The sequence below is a fragment of the Diadema antillarum genome, unplaced genomic scaffold (assembly GCF_040938485.1).
Source record: "Diadema antillarum isolate AM-2024a unplaced genomic scaffold, OU_Dant_1.0 seq00001676_RagTag, whole genome shotgun sequence".
Taxonomy (NCBI): Eukaryota; Metazoa; Echinodermata; class Echinoidea; order Diadematoida; family Diadematidae; genus Diadema; species Diadema antillarum.
The window spans coordinates 316378-339179 of record NW_027272371.1 but is presented as its reverse complement, the minus strand read 5'-3'; the positions used below and the strand labels follow the sequence as shown (position 1 = coordinate 339179).

General features: G+C 39.5%; 1 protein-coding gene across 1 annotated transcript in view; it reads right to left on the bottom strand.

The window, feature by feature from the left end:
* The window catches only part of LOC139711631 (twitchin-like), a 122190-nt gene extending 100039 nt beyond the window's left edge, over window positions 1-22151 (bottom strand). Inside the window, exons 1-9 of the mRNA XM_071623491.1 lie at window positions 21940-22151; window positions 7224-7405; window positions 6317-6452; window positions 5766-5796; window positions 5121-5446; window positions 3722-4018; window positions 3282-3309; window positions 2350-2648; window positions 1439-1627 (exon numbers count right to left, since the gene is read on the bottom strand). Coding sequence (XP_071479592.1) covers window positions 1439-1627; window positions 2350-2648; window positions 3282-3309; window positions 3722-4018; window positions 5121-5446; window positions 5766-5796; window positions 6317-6452; window positions 7224-7391 — 1474 coding nt within the window. The 5' untranslated portion in view covers window positions 7392-7405; window positions 21940-22151. The remainder of the gene's footprint in view (window positions 1-1438; window positions 1628-2349; window positions 2649-3281; window positions 3310-3721; window positions 4019-5120; window positions 5447-5765; window positions 5797-6316; window positions 6453-7223; window positions 7406-21939) is intronic.
* Window positions 22152-22802: the final 651 nt, after the last annotated feature.

The window sequence follows — 22802 nt, the reverse complement described above, 5'->3', positions numbered from 1 at the left end:
TATTATTATAAGTAATAGTATTACCACTATTATTATGATAATAATGATGATGATGATGATCATGATCATGATCATGATCATCATTATCATTATAACTATAAGATTTTCAACCTCTGCTTCGACAGAGAATGTTTTTGAGTCGTTTTCTCGCCAATACAACGATTTCAATTTAATTCAATTCAATTCAATTCATTTATATTCATTCTTCTTCTTTTTTTCTTTTTCAACAAAAACATAACACAAGATAAATCAGGTTTTACATCATAAACAAAGAACATTTGTCTTTGCAATTAATAATGGTATCAATAAACATAGGAGCGCATACTGGCAAAAAAAAAATACAAAGTCATGCTTCAGTTGAAAAAAAAAGGAAGAAAGAACAGAGAGGTCCACTAAAAAGCAAAGCTTGTGGATTGTGAACCAGTCATAAGACCTATGAATTACTTATTTACAAACACTTGTGACGAATATGATATACGACAGGACGGGACAAAACAGAAGAAACACAACATGACACAACTTGCCAGAATAGATGAAAAGTATGGAAGGAAAGAAAGAAAGAAAAAAAGAGAGAATGAGAGAATACCTACACGCTGAACAAGGGAAATGGAACAGAGGATGGTAGAGAATGTGCTTCATAGAGTTGGTGCTGCATGCAGCGGAGCAAGGATTGTAATACGATATTTCTCTTTAGACGATGTTACTTAATATAGCCAAATTTTCTTCTAAAATTCACTGCCTATACAAGGCATTGTAAAATCCTTTGCTGCTGTTTTGCCAATATGACCAAGATAGTAGACCGTGTCTGTAATGTATTTGGATTTTATGCATGCTTTGTTCACAAACGTTGCCCTTATAAACCACAAAACTTTCCGTAGAAAAAACTAAGTGAATCCCTACCTATAGAACTTAATGGGAAAGAGCAGGTGAATGAATGCTTCATCAGTACGATGTATCGGAAAAGAAATTAGCATACATCATAACAGATTACAGAAAGGGTCTATTGGATTCTTGTAAGGTTTCGGGACATTTATCATCATGTTAGGGCAGTCTTTTCATACATATTGAAAAAAAATTCGCCTATCTTAATTAGGCGCAGTCACACTGGCAGAAGATTGGGAAGTTCGCGATATTTAGGATCTCGAAGTTTTGTCAGTGTGATGGCAAACTTCACGCGAAACCTCTCGCGAAACTTCTCACGAAACTTCCCACTCCAGCTAGGGATATTTTCCCCACCACCAAACTTCTCAATCTTTCGCCAGTGTGACCGCGCCTAATAATGGGATACGGATATGCAAATTCTCTGACGGCCTTGTCGAGGCCACTTTGTTTGTTACTTTTCTTGAAAACCCGGTAGCAGATGCAAGTTTTTGTGTCTAACAAGTTTTCTCATTCCTCACCGAACCAGTGGGTATGGAATCGATACTAAAACTCTCACCCTTCTGCTGCGACCTCATCTTGTACTTCTTGTCTTCCTTGAGAGCCTTGTCGTTGTAGAACCACGCGACGTCGGGCTTCGGTTCTCCCATCATCTTGATTTCGAAGACGACCCGGCGTCCTTGGTCCTCGTGCTTGATGTTCGGCTTCTCGATGAACGTTGGGGCGCCCTCTTTGCTGGCGTCTTTGACTGGAAACGAAATTTTCAAAACATTAAACACTTTGGTGGCGTCTTTTATAGGAAACGGATTTTTCAAAACACAGAATAAAACCATTAACACTATATCTGACATTTTGGAATCAAATGCAATGTGTCAAGTGTAGTATTTTGATTTTGAAATGTAACTGTCATTTAAAGCGCTTTGTTCACGTTATGATGAAGAATCTAGCCAACGGGTTATGTTCAAATAAACAGCAGCGACAATTTATTGGAACAATGGTCGAGATCAAGAATTAACATGTGTAAATTGCTGATTGTGATATCCTATATTTCATCATCTGTGGATTTAAAAAAGAATATTGCACTGAAGATGTATAAATTCTACAGTCAAGATTCATGTAACATGGCTTGCATTAAAACACTGTACCTGGAAGTCACAAAACCAACTGTATAGTCTTTGGAATGATAGGCGAGTCAGATTCCTGGTAGCTATTGTCCAACAAAACAAAATTTTCTACCAATGCCCTGTCAAACATATCCATGTTTTTTGTAAGATTAGAGAAGGTGTAAAGGGTCTTAATCGTGTCTTATCACATTCACTTTGCTAATCAGTGCTAGTTCTTTCCCGTTCATTACATAACGATTTTATTTAACATTTGATTCATACGACTTTATATCGTAACATTCTACCGGCTGTCTGCAATATTGACAATGCGTTACGATGAACAGAAAAACGAAACGCTGGTACTTACTGTCGAAATTGAGGTTGATGGTAGCGTGTTCGTCGCCCGCTTGGTTTTTCACGTACACCACGTACGTTCCCCCGTCCTCCGGCGACACTTTGTCGATGTTCAGCGACAACGTGTACCGCTTTCCGTCCACTTTCCTGCCCATGGTGAAGCGCCCTCCCTCCTTGATGACGGCATTGCCGCGCGTCCAGATGGTCTGGACGTCGGTGCTGGACTCGACCACGCACATGAACGTGAGTCGGTGGCCGCTGTCACTTTGGTTCATTGTTGGGCGGGTGATGAAAACTGGCTTGCCGGCGGCCCTGCAGATCCAGTCAGATGCAATCATTTGAAAATAATGGACAATTTCGACCGAAATACATCTCATGAAAGGGGAATATGGCAAATCAATCAAGAACGCTGCCAAACTTCTTTTCGTTTCATTTTTATTCATGTCATCGACACTCACGCACTAATTTGTGAACAAGATGGGTATATTACCAGGGCACTAGTATTCTGAACTAATACTATTCAGAGCAGTCCTAAACACGTGAATAAAATAAAAGAGCTTGTAATTTCAAAAAGGTATCTTTCTCTGCAAATAAAGCGATGATGAACAAACATTTGCTTGAATCAATTGTCCACTGAAACAGTACGAGCAAAACATAGAATATACGGGCATTTTCAGATCAAAGAAACAACGAGTTGAAAATTTGATTCAACAGAGGGATGATTATTGGCTTAATGGTTTTACACGTCAGACGTAGTAGCATTTCATATGTCAAATATCTCATATCTTTTTGTTTCTTTCACCCAAAAACGTTCTCAAAATAAGTATTTTCCTTCAATATACTTCTGTTGACGTATAAGAGGTTTTTAGATCCTTTTTCTAGTACTTTGACAAACTTGGTACAAGTTTTTGTAACATGAAAAAAAAAATGACATGCGCGACTTACTCTGGTTTTGGTGGTTCTTGTTGGGATCCTGGGATGAAAACAGAGAAATAGAGAATAGATGTATCAATAACATGTTCATGACAGTCGGTCGCATGTTCAGTATCATTCTTGCACTATGGAGCACTAAGTTACTAAGTAATAGAGATTGCAAATAATCAATTTGTACTGTGTTTTTACGAAGACGTCATTAATATGAGCGAACAGTGTATTGCACTGCACGATTCTTTGCACGCTTAGTGCCAGAATTAATTGAAATTGGACATGGCATTCAAGCTAGCTGGAAATACACAAAAAGACAAACGGAGCGCAAATATTTGGCGCCACAAGAGAATGAAAACAGCGTACACGACCAACAATAGAAAATCATATAGTGTCTTTCTGTCTTCAAAAGACAATTTGAAAAGAACAAAGTGATCGCCTCACACCTTTTCACATCCTACCTTCAAAATTGAGCGTGATTGTTGAGCTTGCTTCTCCAAATTTGTTCTTGGCCTGAATTTCATATTTCCCTGCGTCGGCGTCCGCTGCGTCTTTGATGTCGAGGTAGATTGCGTAGTACTCGCCGTCCTCTTGGACGTCGATCTTGATCCTCCCGCCCGCTTTGACGGGTTTCCCGTCCTTGAACCAGCTGAGCGTGGGCTTCGGGTCAGCTTGGAGCTCGCAGGTGAACTGGATTGTTCCGTCCGGTTGCTGCTTGATCTTGGGCGCCATCGTGAATTTCGGAGCTCCACCAGGCTCTGAAGATTTAAACCGCACAAAAGTGAAAGTACTGAATAATTGCTTTCGTTCCAACACATTATGTATCTTGCTTGATTTGCTGTATCTGCACGTTTAGTAAGACTTTGTACATTTCGGGTGATACCATTTTCACTTTTTTTTTTCAAAATCAGCCGCAAGGGGCTGTCATGGGTATAAGCCAGTTCATAGTTAGCTCATGTACACATTAGCACACATGACCTTCGTTTTTCTCAGTTGGTTATGCACTTCACTCGTATTCGAAGCGGCATAATGCATGAGCTTGCCTGACGTAACAATTTATGAAATTGGTGTTCTAAGAAAAATGAATTTGCGTTTAGACGTGGTGACCAGAATAATCCGTCGGTTGACATTTTAGCAGGCATCCATTTCATTGTTTTGTATTGAATGCAATAGCGACCTTTTTCTTTTTGATATTGTCAAATACCGGGCTTGCTGTCAGGTGGATGTGCTGGCGAGCACCATTTAGACAAGGATCACATGAATAATCATTACATCACAGATGCTTACCTTAGTGAATTTACCAACCAAAATGCCTGTTGGTAGAAAAACCTTTTTCTATTCATGCGCAAAGTGGAATTACGAACTGGTCTATAGAATAATATGATGGGAAATCTAGCATACTGAGTATGTGATTTCCTGTTTGTCTCTGGAAGCTTGCAAGTGGATATGTCTTGCCCCACCATTGGCCCTTCTGCACGTACCGGAAAAAATTACAAATCAGGTTTCAACATGTACAAACACTTTCTTCTTTTATGAACTCGGCAAACGCAATCACTGCGTTTATGAGAAGAAATTCGCTGACGGTCTATCGGCTTTAGTGGCGGATGGGGCGGGGGGGGGGGGGTGCGGGAGTGTGTACCGGGCGCGCCCCTCTTTATTTTATTTTTTTTTAAATTTCCAGACTTATAAAGAGTTATACAATCATGAAAAATTATACCAAAAGTAAGCATGTAATCGTTAGATGACCAACTTAAATATATAAATCTCCCTATATGCCCTGGGAGGGGGACACCCCCTCCCTCCCCCCCCCCCCCCCCTTTACGGAATTCTTGGATCCGTTCCTGGGCTTTGCCGACTTACTCTCGAAGTTGAGTTTGATGGTGTTGGTGGCCGTGCCCAGCTGGTTCTTGGCGATGATCTTGTAGTCCCCTCCATCAGTTTCCGTCACGTCGTTGATCTCGAGGGTGAGGAAGAAGAAGTCGCCGTCGTTCGTCTCCCTTAGTTTAAGGTGACCGCCGGGGCCGCTGTCCTTGAGGATGTTATCGTTGCGCCGCCACTCGATGACCGGGTCTGGGTCGGCCTGCAGCTCGCACTCGATGGTCAGCTTCGTGCCGTCGTCTGACTGACGCATGCGCGGTTTCATCGTGAAGTTTGGTGGCTTACCCCGCCCGCCATCCTTGCCGGGGCTTCATAAGAGAACACGCGAGGAAAGCATGATTTTCGAATTTTTCATTCTTACATGAATGTCCTGTTTTTACGACATTGAAGATTATATGAAACAAACTTTGCTAAAAACTTCAAAACTGCACATTGAATTAGCTTCAACAAGCATAAAACCAATTCTATTCTGTAGTGAACTACAACACATATCATACAAGATACTAGCCTAGTTTAGCTTGAACTCTATTTTTCAAACATCCCTCTATTTGCAAGTTTGTCTCTGGTTGCGGAAACAGACATTAAAAGACATTTGGAAATTGGCCAAGATTGAAATCATGGACTTACCCTGCTTCTTGTTCCATTTCAGTTTCTTCGTCTGCAAATTCAAAATGACAAAAAGAAACAAAATATTACCATGGTAATTAAATTTCTTAGAGCTTAGACGACACTGTATCTTAGCTAAAGCTTATAGAGAGATAGATAGTTTGATAAATGTATGAAAATAAATGCCTCATTGCACCCTCTCGGTTGGGTTTACGTTTCTGTCTCATTCTTTGATACGTGTATTTTCATTGATTTCACACGTCGATTGGTAACGTGCCTTTAACACATGATACAATGTATACTGAACCGGAAGTGCCTTAAAAACTGCACCCCATAGTCCTACCAGCCGATGGAGAGAAAACAAGTTTAACATCAAATAGAATAAGATTTATATCTGTATAAGCTCAGTTCTGTTTATATAAAATTCATCAGCCAATTTCATCTTTTAATGCCCCATTCACGTCCGTTCAAGTGGTGTTCAACCCTATCGAGTGACCAGAAACTGGGGCGGTATTTGTGAACATCTGCCTTCCGCGGGCAGACTTCTGGGTGTCACCTCGCTTGTGACTCACCGCCAAATTTGAGGGCAATCGTTGCACTCGTGGTCCCTAGTTTGTTCTGGGCGACGATCTTGTAGTTGCCTTCATCCTGCGCGACGATGTCCGCGATCTCCATCTTGACCACGAAGGTGTCGCCATCAGCCTTGACCTGGTGAGGCGAGCATCAACAAAAACAGTATTAACATAGCACAAGCTATTAACCTGAGACGATCGAAGAAGTGGTGTAAATGCAAAATGGGTAGACTTGGGCTTGGACAAGATTGAACAATGTCTGTGAGAATACTTGTGAGTTTCTATGCTCATCTGTCCCGTGATAGATAGATAGATAGATAGATAGATAGATAGATAGATAGATAGATAGATAGATAGATAAATAGATAGATAGATAGATAGATAGGTAGATAGATAGATAGATAGATAGATAGGTAGATAGATAGATGGATAGATAGATAGATAGATAGGTAGATAGATAGATATATTCCAGTAGATAGATACATACATGGTAGATAGATGAACGGACATATAGAGAGGAGATACGAGAGAGAGAAAGAAAGAATTTAATGCAGACTGAAAGAAATTATTGTGGCAGACTAATGATGCCAAATTTAGTGAATCCTCACTATCAGTACAAAAGACATAGGATGCAGTGATAAAGTGTGTGTTAACTTTAATAGCATCTCCAGTGGAATTACGATGACGTTTTCTTTGCTTTGTGAATTTTAAAAGGCCGCTTAAATAGCCCACAACTAGTGAAATGTCAGAGGACTCTAGATCGATTTTGAAAAGCTATTCTGAGCATCCGCAGGACAGTTTTTCCCCTCAAACGTCCGCGTCGCAAAAATCTTAAGCTCCCTTTAGAGTATTTACATCAAGAACAAAAGCATAAAACAAGATGAAGACATAGCTTCTGATATCTCACCGATGTGGAATACCGCCCGCCATCTGAGATGGATTTGTCGTCGACAGACCACTTGAAATCCGGCTGCGGGTTGCCGGCGATCTTGCAGGTGAAGATGAGAATTTGCCCGTCATCCGACTGGTCCAGAGCCGGCTTCTGAACGAAGGTAGGAGCCGCTTCTTTCCCCATTGCGGCGACTCAAGCTGTGGAATAGGAACAACAAATTCTAGTATGATAAAAACAAACATTTAATACAACAATTGCCTGGTAAAGCAAAAGACTACAACAGCACATAAACTCTTAGTCGTTCAATGTAACATTCAATGGAATTGCGATTGGTGTATCAGCACTACCGCATGAAATGATAGTGAACTTTAGAGCTTCGACGCTAACGCTAAGACGACGTAGCATACCGGGTTGGACATTGGAAATGCTGTCCCGTGCATGTGCAGAACACCATTTATTGCCAAATTAACGTCGTCTTAGCGCTCGCATAGCAGATCTAAAGCTTGATATTATTTCATATCTGTGACAGATACCATGCCTCATCCTCCATATTGGATATTTGCAAATTGCACAGACAAGGAATGGAAGGACACGACACTGACACCCTCGTATCTATGTGACGTCATAAAAGAGAGAGAGAAAACGGACAGATGGGAGAATGACCGTTGCTAGGTTACTTGCGGTTCCTCCTGGTTAATGGTGAGTAAGAATGAAACAAACACAGAGTTACTGTATGTGTGAAGAAGAAGAACACTGTCTATCGAAACATGTCGCATATCCAGCTATATTTCACACCCTCCCACGTAACAATATAAACACCTCCATTCACAAGTGATTTCTATGACAAGGGTCGATGCATCCCAATAATGTCAGTACATCAATGATGTCTTTTGAGAAGATTTCGACCAAACAGCTTACCGATGCAACTTTCGACAATCAATCAATCGCGATCAGAGAAATTGACACAGATCAAGAAAGGGAAGGCCGGATACACGGGAGCTATGTCGCAGAATTTCAGCAATATGTCCAATGCTGCCCTCACGCAGTAGGGCGGATCGAGATGCTTGGCAGCTCGTCGGTGGGCGTGAAAATGAGTGGATCGATCACCACCCCGTGACATTAATCAGCATAATATACGTCGCATGCGCAAAGGATTATGGGAGTGCCTCTGCACACGTCATCAATGTAGCCTAATGTGAAGTGGCTGGGCAAATCAAAGGGTCTCTCCGAGTGGTATGTGCGACCCTGGAGTGGCTCGACTGGTCTGACATTTAGACGCCCGGACCCATCCCGAGGAGGCTGAAAATAAATCGGCACGACATACTTCCCCGGACGTCGCAGACGACGCTGTGTATGGGCGCGAAGTGATATGTGCTAGTATAGCTTGTATGTTTAAGATCAGGCTTACTTAATGTCTGCAATTCTATCCATCTACGGTGAGTGAAGTCATCTTGAATGTCCCTCTATGATGTCTGGCAGAAATTCCGAGGTGTTAACCCGTTCAACCCCAAAGATCATGTTAACAGGCTGACAACATATTACGATAATAAAAAACTCGGGCATTCTACTTAGTTCGCGGCTGAAAAGGAGTTTGGCATGTATTAACGTGATATTGTAGACAACAATAAAAGATAAGACTGTAGGACTTTGTTTGCCGTGTGAATGCTGGGTTGTGTTGTGGTCTGCTAATCAAAATGTCTTAATCCAAAGAAATATATTAGTGCTTTGAGTTACGTATCGAATTCAAAGACATTGTGAAAAAAAGGACGAATGACGGCACAAGGTTAGTTCCTGGTTGTAATGAAAATCAATGTACGAAATGGACGAAGTTTTGTGTCTCATGTTAACATTTTCAATATTTATAGTCCGCGTTCCTTTCCGTCTTTAGAGTTTACATTGACCAAGGAATGGATCGTTTATTGAAAAGAGAAAGAAAACAAACACGCAATCATGGGAGTGTTGATGCACCGAAACGGAATTATCAGCAGATTTTCGGAATTTTATAGCCTAACTTATCAAAGCATGGAATGCAATAAATTCTTCAGAATTCGCCAAAAAAGGAAACCCAACTGCCAAGAAACCCCAACAAAACAAAACAAAACAAAACAAACCAAAACAAAACAAAACGTCCTCTCCCAAACGAAAGAAACAAAAAATGCGAAAAACTACCCAAAGAATCATTTTGTATAGTGAAAAGAGTAAAACTTGTCAGTGTCTCATAGTACTGATAAGAGAACTGAAATATGTGAAAAAAAATGTCACCGCGCTCTAATTCATTGTAATATGTGAGAGCACGTAATCCACAAAATGACCTTTCGAAGCTGAAATTTGAATTGATAAAGGACCAATAGGCAGCTTGCATTCATCACTTGACGTGTTTTCACGCTGTGTGAGCAGACATGTACAATCCAGCACATTGTGTATGTGTGTCATGAACAGCTGACCAAGCCTTGAGCTGACTAATGCTTAAAAGCATTTACACGCTTTTCCCCCATGTCACTGTATTGAACCGATTTGCTCTCCGAGAGCTCTTCGAGGGACAGGCTAACAGGAAGAACCTTGTAGCACTGGTTGGTCAATCATGATCAGGAATAATGCTGTGATTTTTTTTTTATCTAACCCTTCAGGAAAAGACGAAGGAAATGGAAAGAACGACACGCATCACGAACAAAGCGTACAATGATATCACAGTAGTGTAAACAAACGTGATCAAGGGGCTATATATAATACCAAAAAGGCTGTATAGGACAAAGAGTTGAATTGGATTTTAGATGAAAACTAATCAACAAAGATCTTATGGAAGGAGGGGGAAGGTGATTGCGTGTTCATTCTCTTTACATGCCTAGAATATCTACTAGGTGACGAAATCAATGACACCTCTATTCCCAATGTTTATCCATCTGCTATATAGATGTTTTCGTATGTGTGCGTAAGCGATGACCAGTCAGCGTACAGAGGTTTTTTTTTTTTCTTCGCACCATGTCTTGGTATTCTCATTTTATTTTCTTACATAGCTTTCAGTAGTATGCTAGCTACACGAGTGGTATGTTGACAAATAATCAAGTCCGTAGATGAGCTATGATAACGGTACAAAGACTTGTGTAAAGTGGGACGTTTGGCAGGTGAAACTCAATTAAGAGCAGAAAATAATCTCGACATAATGACAGGAAGCTCAACTTTCAAGCGTTTCTCCTGTGCCTTGGGTTGATTATCAAAAAGAGTATTACCACTGAACCCCCTCCCCGACCGCCCCGCACAAAAAGTGCTGTTTAGTATATCATGAAGCTTGTGTATTCATGTGCATGTAGACCTAAGTGTGATGCAAACTACAAACATATTATATAGCAAATTAGAATCCAAAGACATTGATAATCAGCTCTCGATTCATTCTAATGCGTCAGATTGATAAAATCACCTCCAGAGTTATTTACTTCTGAATAGAAGATACGATACTAAAGACAAACCCATATTTGGCAAGCGCGTACAGGGCCAAAACTAAATATAATGAGCTCTACGCATCACAAATGAAAGGAACTCAAATTAAGCCTGTCCGTTTTCTGTATGTCAAATATATCACATTTCTCTTTCAATATAAACCATGATAAACAATGACTTGTATTTGCTTCAAAGTGACTAGAGAAGATATCCTCAAGTACTGCATCCCGCTAGCTTTGTTTTGATTGGTTGGACGTCGATGGAACTGCAATCATGCGGTCAAACAACAAACCAGCACCAATTCAATATTCACAGGGTATTACTCTATTTTTAAGCACACAGAGTGTGTTTGTGCTGGACAGTCCGTGCTGGACATCAGGGTCTGGTGATGTGTGTCACCTGGCACGTGAAGTATTTCTTGCATAAACAAAATAAGACAACATGAAAACAGAAACGATATGGGAAAGCAGTTAAGTGTAAAGTGTGTCGCAGTTTAGTGTCACCAAATCCAATTACTCCTTTCACGATGGTTGACCATGGTTGTGCTGTTTGCTATCAGTTTGTGAGATATACATGTAGTGGCTATATATGAATCATCAACTTCAGGAATTTCGCCTTCGGTTCTTTAAGATTTCATATCACACTACGGTTTATTCCTTTTCCCCACATGATGCTGGTTTTCATTTTAAATGACGCATATGTTTACCAATGGAACACAACTAAACCTCACCAAACCCAAAGTTAGTAACACAAAGGTCCTAATATGCAATGAGGGAATTAAAGGTGATTAGATGGGATACTTGATTCTAGACTAAGTATCAAAGGTAAATAACATTCCTACGCTTCTTGTCTTACAGCCTGAGGCACTGTCAAGTGTAGTGCCGTATTATCAATACACATAAATCAAGAGAACGTAAAGTTTGCTAGAGACAGAGAAGAAAAACATAGCAAACACATTCGTTCCATAGGCACCCGACCCCTGACCGTGATCCAAGATAAGATAAGTCCAGAAAAAGGAGCGCATGTCAGTGATGCCGAGGCTACGTACGTCATCGCGGGAATACTTTTGAGGTTACTGTTTGCAGAAAACATCTGGACATCTGAAAAAAAAAAAACCTTAAAGGGAGCAGTGATCTGTTCCTCTGTAAAATGGAACAACGAAAATATCGTTCGTGTTCATTGCGTTTGACAAAGTAAGGTTTACCACCAATTATATTGGTATTGCGATCACACAAAAGTGAAAACATAGTAGACACAGTAGTGCCGTGCTAGGTACACATCTAATGTAGATGGCACTGCTAATTTGATATCGTAAGAAAAGGTTTGAGTTGTTTCGTACACTTTTACGTTTTTACGTTACTATTTCTCTACTTTTCTTTACACTAGTGAAAGCACATTTTAATGGTCTGCCATAGTGGTGTCCCAAAGAGTGCACGGTTACGGAAGAACGTTAAATTATTGCTTCTTTGCTTATACTTGTAATAAAGCTCCGGTATATGCAACATGCTTACTTCGGGTATATAATGATGATCATCAAAATGTTTAAAGGGTATACTGTCTGCCTATTCTTGGCAGCTGTATTATGTGATAAGAGAACTGTATTTACCATTCAAGGCGAGTGGAATACTGAAGGCAAAGGATGGTTTACATAATCGGATAATAAAGCAATTTGGCCGAATTTTGATATAGCAAAAAAAAAAAAGACTTGGCTGAGCCGAAGGATTGCAGTAAGTGAAGAAGTTGTTTCGATCTTAGGTATAGCAGTAAACAAAATAGCTTCTAAATGCCAAAAGTCATGTCAACCCGCCACAATTCAAGGTTCAAAAGAGAGATGATTTACGAGGGGGGGGGGGGGGAGAAACCTCCAACAACTAACGCGCTGGGGATTATGGCAAAATATATACATTGTATGTAGGAAAGACATTAAGCAAGAAAATATCCTGCATTAAATCTATCTACCACAGAAAGGCACTGGAGCGTTTTAACACCCAGGGCGATCCAGGCTCTGTGATGACTAAATAATGACGATGTAATGTATATTCGCTTGATAGCCGGCCTACTTCCATATTGGTCAATGGAATTCCGCCGCTTTGAACTGATAGGGAGGGAGAGGGGTGGAGGGGGAGAGGGGTATAGGGAGATAGATAGAGAGAGAGGGGGGGGAGGGGAGGGGTAGAGAAGGCGAAAAGAGAGAGAAGGGTGGAGTGGGCGTGGCAGTTGAGTTTTTAAAAAGGGGGACGAGAAAAATCGATCCATGTGTTTATGTATTAACTGGGAGGACTGTACCGTAACATTGTATCTCATTCCACATTTTGTACTTCCTGTGTATACTTGAAAGCAAGAACTGTTTATAATATGTTTTACATTGTAGTACGTGCATTAGATATATCAGTAATCAAATATTTTCTAGCAGTACAAATGTATATAGATTTTTGTATAAGTAAGTGAAATAATTGCATATTGCATAGCGAGTGATCTAGGCCTATGTCTTATAAGCTGCGCTACTCAGTAGATCACTCTTTTCAATCTCTTTTTTACTCCTTTTTTTGGGGTCGTCCTTGCAGTGTATGCATTCTTTCTCTCACTAAACATTCATTCGTACATACGTATTGTATCATACTTATGAATAGCACTTCTTTCAAATAGTTAAACAATATAATTTGCCAAATGTATTCTTTGCATTTATGTTACCTTTGCTTGATTGAAGTAGGTTGAATTGAACTAAACTGATGTGGGAATTGACAGCAAGCGTCATTTCAAAGCAGAGTATTTTTGAAATGGAGAATCCTATATACAGCATGGACATTCACGTTAAAAACAGATGTGGTTCCATATGGGGGAGGGTGCAAGGAAGAAATAACGACAGGAGCCCTTTGACTATAACATCTTGATTTTTTTTTCAAGTGTTCTGCAGTAACTCATGGAAGTCTTGGAAACGATTCGGTCTTTGACAAAATACAACACCGAACGGATACAACAGGTAGTGGATTGAGACAAGATTAAGCTTGCTTTCTCATGCACATTCAAATGCGCCTCAGATACGAAGAGATAATACAATGGTGAGTTGGTTCCTTTTGTGAAAAGTTGCGTTATTTTCCCTCATCTTTCCCCCAGTCCCTCATCTCAAGTCGAGACTCTTCTCTTGCCATGTCTTGTTTCTTTTTCTGTTTCTGCTTGTTGTTTTTCTCCTCAGCTTCGTAGTGATTACTTTTCATTGAACTACACTGTGTTTTGATTAAAATATCAAGCAGTTCTGATGAATTCCCAGGAAATAATATACTTTCCGAGGATGATATACTAGTACTCAATGTTCTGTGTGCGAGTGCAAATAGATACGCAATTGGAAACCTAAAAATATATAGTCTTATATGAGGCGAAAAAATGCAAACTCGATCTACGGTTATACCAAAGTTGTAACATAAATCTTACAAGTAGATATCTGAATGGGACTGGGTGATGGATTGAATATTTTCTGTGAAATCAAGCTAATTGTTCAAAATGACTTAAGATAAACAAACTATAAAGAAACAAAACATCAGAAATGCCATTTTAATCGGACTACAAATAAGAAGCTCAGGGATTATTTCTGTTTGTGCTTTCTGTTTCCTGCTAAGTCAGAAGTATGTATTTTTGTTCTTAAACTGAACTAATCGAAAGACCCAAGGAAGAACAGTGGTATTCTAATACTATCACTGAAATTAGGCCATCCTACGTATATTACTTTAGTTTGGTGTACATGATTTTGATATCTTACCTATTTTTGTATATGTTTTTTATATGATTCGCAAACAAATTTTTACAAACAGACAAACAAAGTTTCAAATGTATTTTTAAAAAAGTGACATTGATCAGAAACATAATATGAATCATGTAGATTACAAAAGTTGACGATATCATCACCTCGGAAATCTCTCAATGACCTGCGCAGTACCCTTTAATCATTTTGAAAAAAAAAAAGACATTGGATATCTGTATCCTGCGAATAGGATTTTTGAATTATTTTCAGGACGTAAGAAAAACGACTGGTCATAAGGGAGAGAGGTAAAGTAGTACCCAAATCATTAGTCAAAACAAAACTTTCATCATAATTATTGGTGCACATCAATCATTGCCAATTCGAGACTGGGCTCATCTAATTTGCATAGATGACACTATCCATCCTCAGAGAAAACGTGTCAAACTAGATACAATTTCATGACTTCATTGTTTGAACTATAAAAAAAAATAATAATAAGTATGCCCTGTACTACACTTCTGTGATACCTGGATGTACATATTATCTAATGGTATTCATACATTATACATTATGCAAACAGCGTGTAAACTCACAAACATGACACTATTATCCTTCGGGAGAAAAGATAAACCAAGAGAGAAAGGTAGATGAAAAGATAGATATATACACATGCAATTCTGATTAGTCTCAGACAGGGGTTAAGTGGAATATAAACAAAACTTTCTACAGGTATCATTGAAGTTAGTTTGACGTGTCTTCTTTGAAAGATTTATGGTTCTTGCCCGGAACATGAAATTGAAAATTTCTTAAAGGAAAGGTGTAGTTTTGGTTGAGACGGGGATTCCGATTTAGCTTTTCCCGAGATAACTAAAAACCACGTATATGAAATATGAAAGAGCATTTTCTCTAAGAGGAATTCAAAGTTTATTTGATGAAAATCAATCTTGAAATGGCTGAGATATTTGCCAAACGAAGTGGTCCTTGCAAAAGATGGGTCCCACCTTTTATTAAGACCTCTTGTTTTACTATTTTTGTAATATCTCAGTCATTTCAAAACCGATTTTCAGTAAAAAGATTTGGATTCCTCTTAGAATTGTATGTTCCTTAACATTTCACATACGTGGTCCATAACTATCTCACAAAAAAGTTAAAACCTCGATCCCCATCTCAACCAAAACCATACCATTCCTTTTAAGTGTAGCATATTATGTTGGTGCTGATTAAAGGAAATCAAAACCCCAAATATGGATATGAATTGATTGAAAGAAGCAATGTTGGGTACTTCAATGAATGTTTGAGGAAAATTGGACAATCGATTCACAATACAATAGCTTTGAGCATTAGTACACAATAGTTTTGAGCATTAGTTTCACATTTATATCATCTAGTATAGTGTTGTATATATTGTATTTTTTCCCTTAGACTTGCATCAACAAAAATGTGATATTGGAAATAAAGTCTCATTATTTCACTTGACTTGAATTGAATTGAATGAGTTCGACTAATATTCTGCTTTCACTCAATCCATATCAATTTACGCTTTGGTTTCATAATATCTTACTTCATAAAATCTATATTTGGGTTTTGGCTTCATATTATCTGACTTCATAAAAATCAATACTTGGGTTTTGGTTTAATATCATCTTTCTTCATAAAAATTTATATTTAGGCTTTGGTTTATATTGTCTTACTTCATAAAAATCTATATTTGGAATTCGGTTTTATATTCTCTTTTGTTCATAAAAGATCTAATAATTCTGGAATAGAGAATGAGATTCATCCAATTTCATTTCATCAATATAAGTACCATTCATTGTATTTCCACAGGAGCATGACGAGTAGCGACACGGCAAGGAGACGATTGAGTAGCTGGACAGACCTAGATCAAGTCATCGCTGGGTCACTTGGCTCGGATCCGACTCTCCAAAATACCGCGGCGGTCACTGATACCCCAGCGCACATGTTAATTACCATCGCAAAGACTGTCAGTGTAGCACCCGAAAAAATGGAGCGGTCAGTTCGCAGAGGGTAGGAAGGCTATCCCATCAGCTGTTGTGATCCCTTTTAATCTGGACAAATACCATTATGCACTAACATGATATGGCAGGGTAGCCGAAGGCTATACAGGCCAATAAGAAACCAGGGAGACGTTCCACTGACTAACGACGTCCCTTTCTTAAAGGTCCGATTCATAGGATCGGAGCCATTTTCCTTTTCTTGCTTTCCTGGCTATTATCTTTTTTTTTTGAATAAATCACTTTAAAGAATTAATTTGCTCGATTGTTTCTCCGTATCATTAAAATTTTAACCAAGTTGATTTTGCTGACACGGTTCAGAGTGCAATCAAACCGCTCAAATATCCGCTTCACTTGCCCTTCTCGCTCTGTAACCCTTTGACATTTTCACCAGAAACCTCTCGTCCTCTTGAATTTCCTTTATTTTCTATTAATTTACTGAAAGTCTTTATGATTTCTAGATACTGTGATCAGCTATCCTTGCCAGAAACAAACGAACAATTGTTAATTTATTTTCAAATATTTTAGATTTATCTACCAATGTCTAAGTGCCTCGTTGATCTATTTACAGCTACACATGACAAGGGATCACATCGAACCATTATCTTACTGTCATGTGCGTTGTGATGGTGATTATGAAAACCGACATCATCTTTTTGATATAGTGTCTGCTACAGTTGATATAATGGGCACATCTTACTTGCATGATATTTATCCCCGATGATAAGTATCAACAAGGGAGAAATAAAATTTGGACTCACACATAAAACATTCAGTTATACATATTACACCACATGATATCTGCACGTAAGGTCTTTATCTACACACTCCAGGCTGAGGTATGCTTGGTATTTGCCTCGACCAATCAAACCACAGGCAAACTCGCGCGAGGAACCCTGGGTAAAATGATAACCCCGTATTAGATGCGCTCCGCCTTGTCGGATCTAACCTTATATTGTGAAGTGTACTTGATCACTTCGAAACGTCAGACGTGCATACATGTGTCTATACCCCATAAACAGTTAAGAGTCTATATAAAAGGCATTCCTTCCTATCTCAATGCACTTTTTCTTTTCGTTGTTGAGATAAAATACCTAATTCTGATATAAATTGACAAATATGAGGCAAGCAAGATGAAGCACTACGATAACCCTCTCACATCCTGGCTTTCTTGATCTCTCGCAAGTCAAAGGCATTATTTACCATTTGCAGATAGAACAAAAACCCAGCTTTAGTGCTTCAAAATAGTTCTAAAATGTGAGTTAGGGATACAAACAACCAGTTTAAGAAAGTAAATCAGTATAAATCAATGTTAAGTATTGTTATATATACAAAATGTGAACAATAGACATAATAAAAACTGTTTGTAGATTAACCGTCTACAGTTATGGTTTAGTGAGAAAAGTAGTGATATCTCATTATATTTTAGGCTCTGTTGCAAAATTTTTATATGGTAGGATGTTTTGTGATACAACTGGCCTACACATATGCGTTAAACGTGATATCTCGAACATTTTTAAAATCACTGCTCCCAAAGGTAAATAGTTCCTTTAATATCTTAATAGCTTTATTGCAATTTTTTAATGGTAGGATGTTCTGTGATACAACTGACTCACACATATGCATCAAAATATGTGATACTGTAACTCGAGCATTTTTAAAATCACTGCTCCCAATCATACCAATGGTGAACAGTGTAATCCGAGATACCTTCGATTTTCTGCCGGTCACGAAGACACAATTGATTGCAACATCTTTCATATGTCTGTTGTTATTTTATTACGACAACAACCCCGGAATTCAACAATGATCAGCTGTAAAATTCAAATTTCTATCCTCTATTCCTTCTCTGAGAGGATAAATGTTGGGGATATATCTTCAAGGGATAGTATAGTATTGGTGAAGATGAGGATTGGGCTTTTAACTTTTTGTAAGATACCAAGAAAGCACTTATGAAATAGCACAGAGCACGCCGTTCTAAGAGGGATTCAAAGTTTATTTGATGAAAATCGGTTTTGGAATGGCTGAGACGTCCAAAAACAAAGCAAAACAAAGCTATGGTTTTAAAAGGTGGGTCCCACCTTTTCTTAGGATTGCTCTGTTTTGGGTATCTCAGCCACTTTAAAACCAATTTTCATCAAATAAAATTTCCGCTTGGAATTACATGCTTTTTCATGTTTTATATTGAGGTTTCTCATTATCTCACTCAAAAATGTTAGAAACTTGAAGTTAGGTCTCAACCAAGACTATAGGACCCCTTTAAGCTCTGCCAAAAGAGAAATTAAAGACATCATTTCTTCATTTTGCCTTTTTGAATAAAACAATAGAATAAAAGAATAAAAGAAACTAAAAAACGGTAACAAAACAACAAATAACAATCTAAGAAAACCAAAGGATTCCAAGGTCTTTCGCCCTCTTCGCGGATGGGGGGGGGGGGGGGGGGGGGAGGGGGGTGGTAAAGAAAAAACGGACCCCCCCCCCTCCTTTTTTGAGCTGGATGAAGCTCCACATAAAAAAGAAAACAGTCCTCGACCACGCTCTGCTAAAAAGCTGAATAATTTTATAACCTTATACAAACAATGCCAGCGTAAACAGTATCTGCTAGCTGTTATGCAGGATTAGGAATCAACGCCATTCTACTTATTGATAATGTAAGACCAGTCTTAGGCCCTAATTTTCTCGTTTCGTCATTGAAAGACATTCTTCTTACTGTCGAAAAATAACTGTTAATTTACTTATCTTATTTCAAGATATAGAATATATGGCTCTTAAAAAATCTTTTAATCTTAATTTTTTTTTAAAATCTTTAATCCCTTTTAGAAAAAAATATGCTTTAGAAAATCGGAGGAGCAGGGGGCCTAAGGATACCCGTTATTTCCCTGTTTCATCCCTGAATTGTTGTTAGGTAAGGCAAGCCTCCGGCAAGCTTTGTGGTTGTGCTGTGTTTACACCATGTTCCCGGCGGCCACGGCAGTCACGTTTCAGACCAACGTGGACAAAAAGAGATGGACGTGAGACAACGCGGGGTGGGAAAGGGGTGGGGGGACGTGATGAGCAAACGTGGATGCCGAGTCGGATTTTTAAATTGTCAAAAAACAAGATTGCCATGGCAGTCCCGGTGCTAAGGAGAAACCTTGTAGGCTATGATAAAACAGGGTGCACACAACAAAGCGTGACATCACATAATAGGCCGTAACGAAACTTGGGGGCGGTCCGTAGTGAGACGCGACGGGAAATATTGTGTAATCTAGCCCGACCAGACACCGTGAGAACGGCATCTGATAGCTACATGTTCACCGGAGCCAGGACTGGAACGAGCAAGAATGGAACACGGAGGGGAAAAACAGGAAAATATCCCATCTACCCACGGCGCACTACGTTTCGGGAAAACGGGACTGCCGTATGTGCCCGCCGTGAACATGGTGTAAACGTAGCATTAGACAATCTCTGGTGGAAAAAAAAATTGCATAGACTATAAATACATTACACAGGCCGTCTATTGGTCAAGGATGTCCGAAAACCTATGGCATTAAACACGCACGGGACAGTCACGCACGGAAACATTAAAAAAATTATACTCCAAGGAACCACGCCCCCTCGCTCAGTATGTGTGTTGACATTCCGAATTCCCCGCGACATTATAATGCAGGACATTGTGTAGATAGCCATAAGAGTATTTAGGTGCGAGTAACTTTGTGGTAATTAAGAAGAAAAGGACAGCCATAAATGAATGACAATAATGTCATATCGAAATCGATTATAAAGACCTGTCTGATAACACTACAATATGTTGCATGGGAATGTAAATAATATGTGACACACCAGTTGATTTACATATTATTCAAATGTTATGCATAGCTTTCAGTAAGAAGGTCTCGTCCTATATCTCAGAAATCTTGCGCTATATCTGTTAATATTTTCACATGAATATGTACATTATCACTTATATTTTTGTATTCATATATTGTAAATATGTTTGTACTCTCATACCCCGAGAGGGGGTCGAAAGAGTCAATAAAATCTTACAAATCTTACAAAATCTTACAAAATATTGCGCTATATTGCCCGACACATGCTTAAATAATACATGCCAAGTACAAGACAATTATTGAAATGCATAAGTATGTATGCAGATGGATGAAATATCTTGTCACTATAGGTCTTTCAAGAACGTGCATGATTTCAATTTCAATAGTAAACCGGCCTTCGATTATTGCGCGCAAGAAGAAATGGTAGGCTATTTTTGGAGTAGAGAGAGCAGTAAGTATAATTATGATTCAATCATTGCATAGGCTTTCATGTTCAGAATGACAGTAATGATACAATTGATATTGATGGAAATCTATGTTTATGATTACAGAAGTGACAACGGTAAGTAAAGAAGATAGAAATTGATGATAAAAAAAAATGGTTGACGAGAAGATAAAAAAGGAGGGATAAAAAGAAGAGGATTGTTAAAAAGAACGAGTCATGAAACGGGGGGGGGGGGGAGGGTAGGATCATTACTTGGCATCGTTCATGTAGTTAATGAGCCAGGTGTATTCCCATGACAATAAACTGGCTATAATGATTGATAGATTTGACAGTTCCTAGCGTACTTACTATTATAAAGACGTGATACAATTATTTTGAAGGTAATCTAAAAAGAAAGTGCCGGTGATTAACATGAATTATATCGTTATAGACTTGTAAATCAACCATGATACGCGCATAAATGGTAAGCCAAGCACACTGAAGCAAATCAATTTGTACACAATATCTCGTAAACTTCGAATTGTATTCAATTGACAAAAAGACTGGATTAAACATCTAGGCACACAAAGCTATCGGAGATGAGATGTGCGCTATTTCTTCGAGGAATTCGAGTGCTCTTGTGGTATATCAAAGTAGTCACAGCTACACTTATGTTTGTGGGACTTTGGTATGAGCTTTGAGACGCTTATACTGGGCCATGCACGTTACTACAACACAAGCTTAGATGATTCTCGTCAATGAATACATTCCTATGAGCTTCTCTGTGGCTTGCACTTGTGGATAGGTTATTTCCTTTTCATTGCGCGGCACGTGTAGAACCAATTTCAGCCCTAATACGAATCAAATTAGATTTGTACACGTAGCGCTGTGCTGACGGATGACCAAGCCACCGCTCAGGGGGAGTCTGCCATCAGAGTGCGGCTGGTATGCGATGACCGCTGTCGTGGAAAGGAAGGAGTAAACAGTCCGTGCATTTTCCAAAATAAATTGGGGAGGTATAATGGAGGGACGCCGTCTTCAAACTTTCTTGTGTACATCTTGAGGGAGAAAAATAGCTCTGCTAATGCCGGACGGAGATGGTTTCAGCAGCCTGAAGTCTCGGCGTAGCAAGGCGCTGATGCACCGAAGAGGCTGCGACAGGAGTAGATTCCTCGTATTTCCATAGTAAAACCAATTAGCATAGTTAATGAGAAATTCACGGTAAGATATTAATGTCATGGGTGAAAATGAAATTTTGCGTGCGGAAAGGGATTGTATGAGACAAATGCAATAAGAATGAAGTGTGGCCTACCTTTTAGTTCACTTTTCATGAAATTCCAGAGAAGATTGGTTTAAAAGCGCTCAATTGTGTTGGCCCAGTGGCGAGAACGTAGAGAACACACGATCGAGGGATCCGTGCTTCCGTGAGGATAGGTTATAGAAAACCGCCGTGTTTCGGAGGGAGAGCGGCAGCCAAGTTAGCTCGGAGCGCCGAACGGACCGACGGGATAGCACGGCCGAGACGCCTAGACGATACGGGGTGAAAATTCCAGCTGCATTCCTTCGCCCTGAACGGAGCGAAGCGGCGGTCAACGCTACCAGCCCGTGTTACCAAATAAGGAAGCCCGGGTTTTAGAGCGAACGTGGTGTGTGTTCGCGAGTCTACACGCCCTAGATAGAGGATGTGTGCATCGTCGTCTTGTGCGGACACACTCCAGGTGTGCTAGGGCGATTAATGTACCCTAAATCTGCCGAAAATTCACATCCGTAGCGTTTTGGCGCCAACTGATTCCCCAGAAATTCAGCGACACTCGTCTGGGCATACACCACCCGACACCGGCACAATGCCCAGGGCAAAACGATAACATCGATTCATTGAGCACGAGCCAAAAACTATGACTGGGCATTTTCTTTTTGTAACCTACTTCATAGATGGCTCTGCCAAGTACACACAATATACTATCTCAACATCCTTTTTGCTGGCACAACCTTGGTAGCAATTAGACGTGTGGCTCTGTAGCCAATGAAGCTTACATCAATACAATCTGCACAGAGCTCTCCAAAGCTTCCAAAGGCAACGACTTAATTGGCCCTATGATTTCCAATCTTTTATCTTAAAACTGAACTTAAACTTAGAAAACATGTATGCCCACAGTTATAATAATTTAGGCCTGT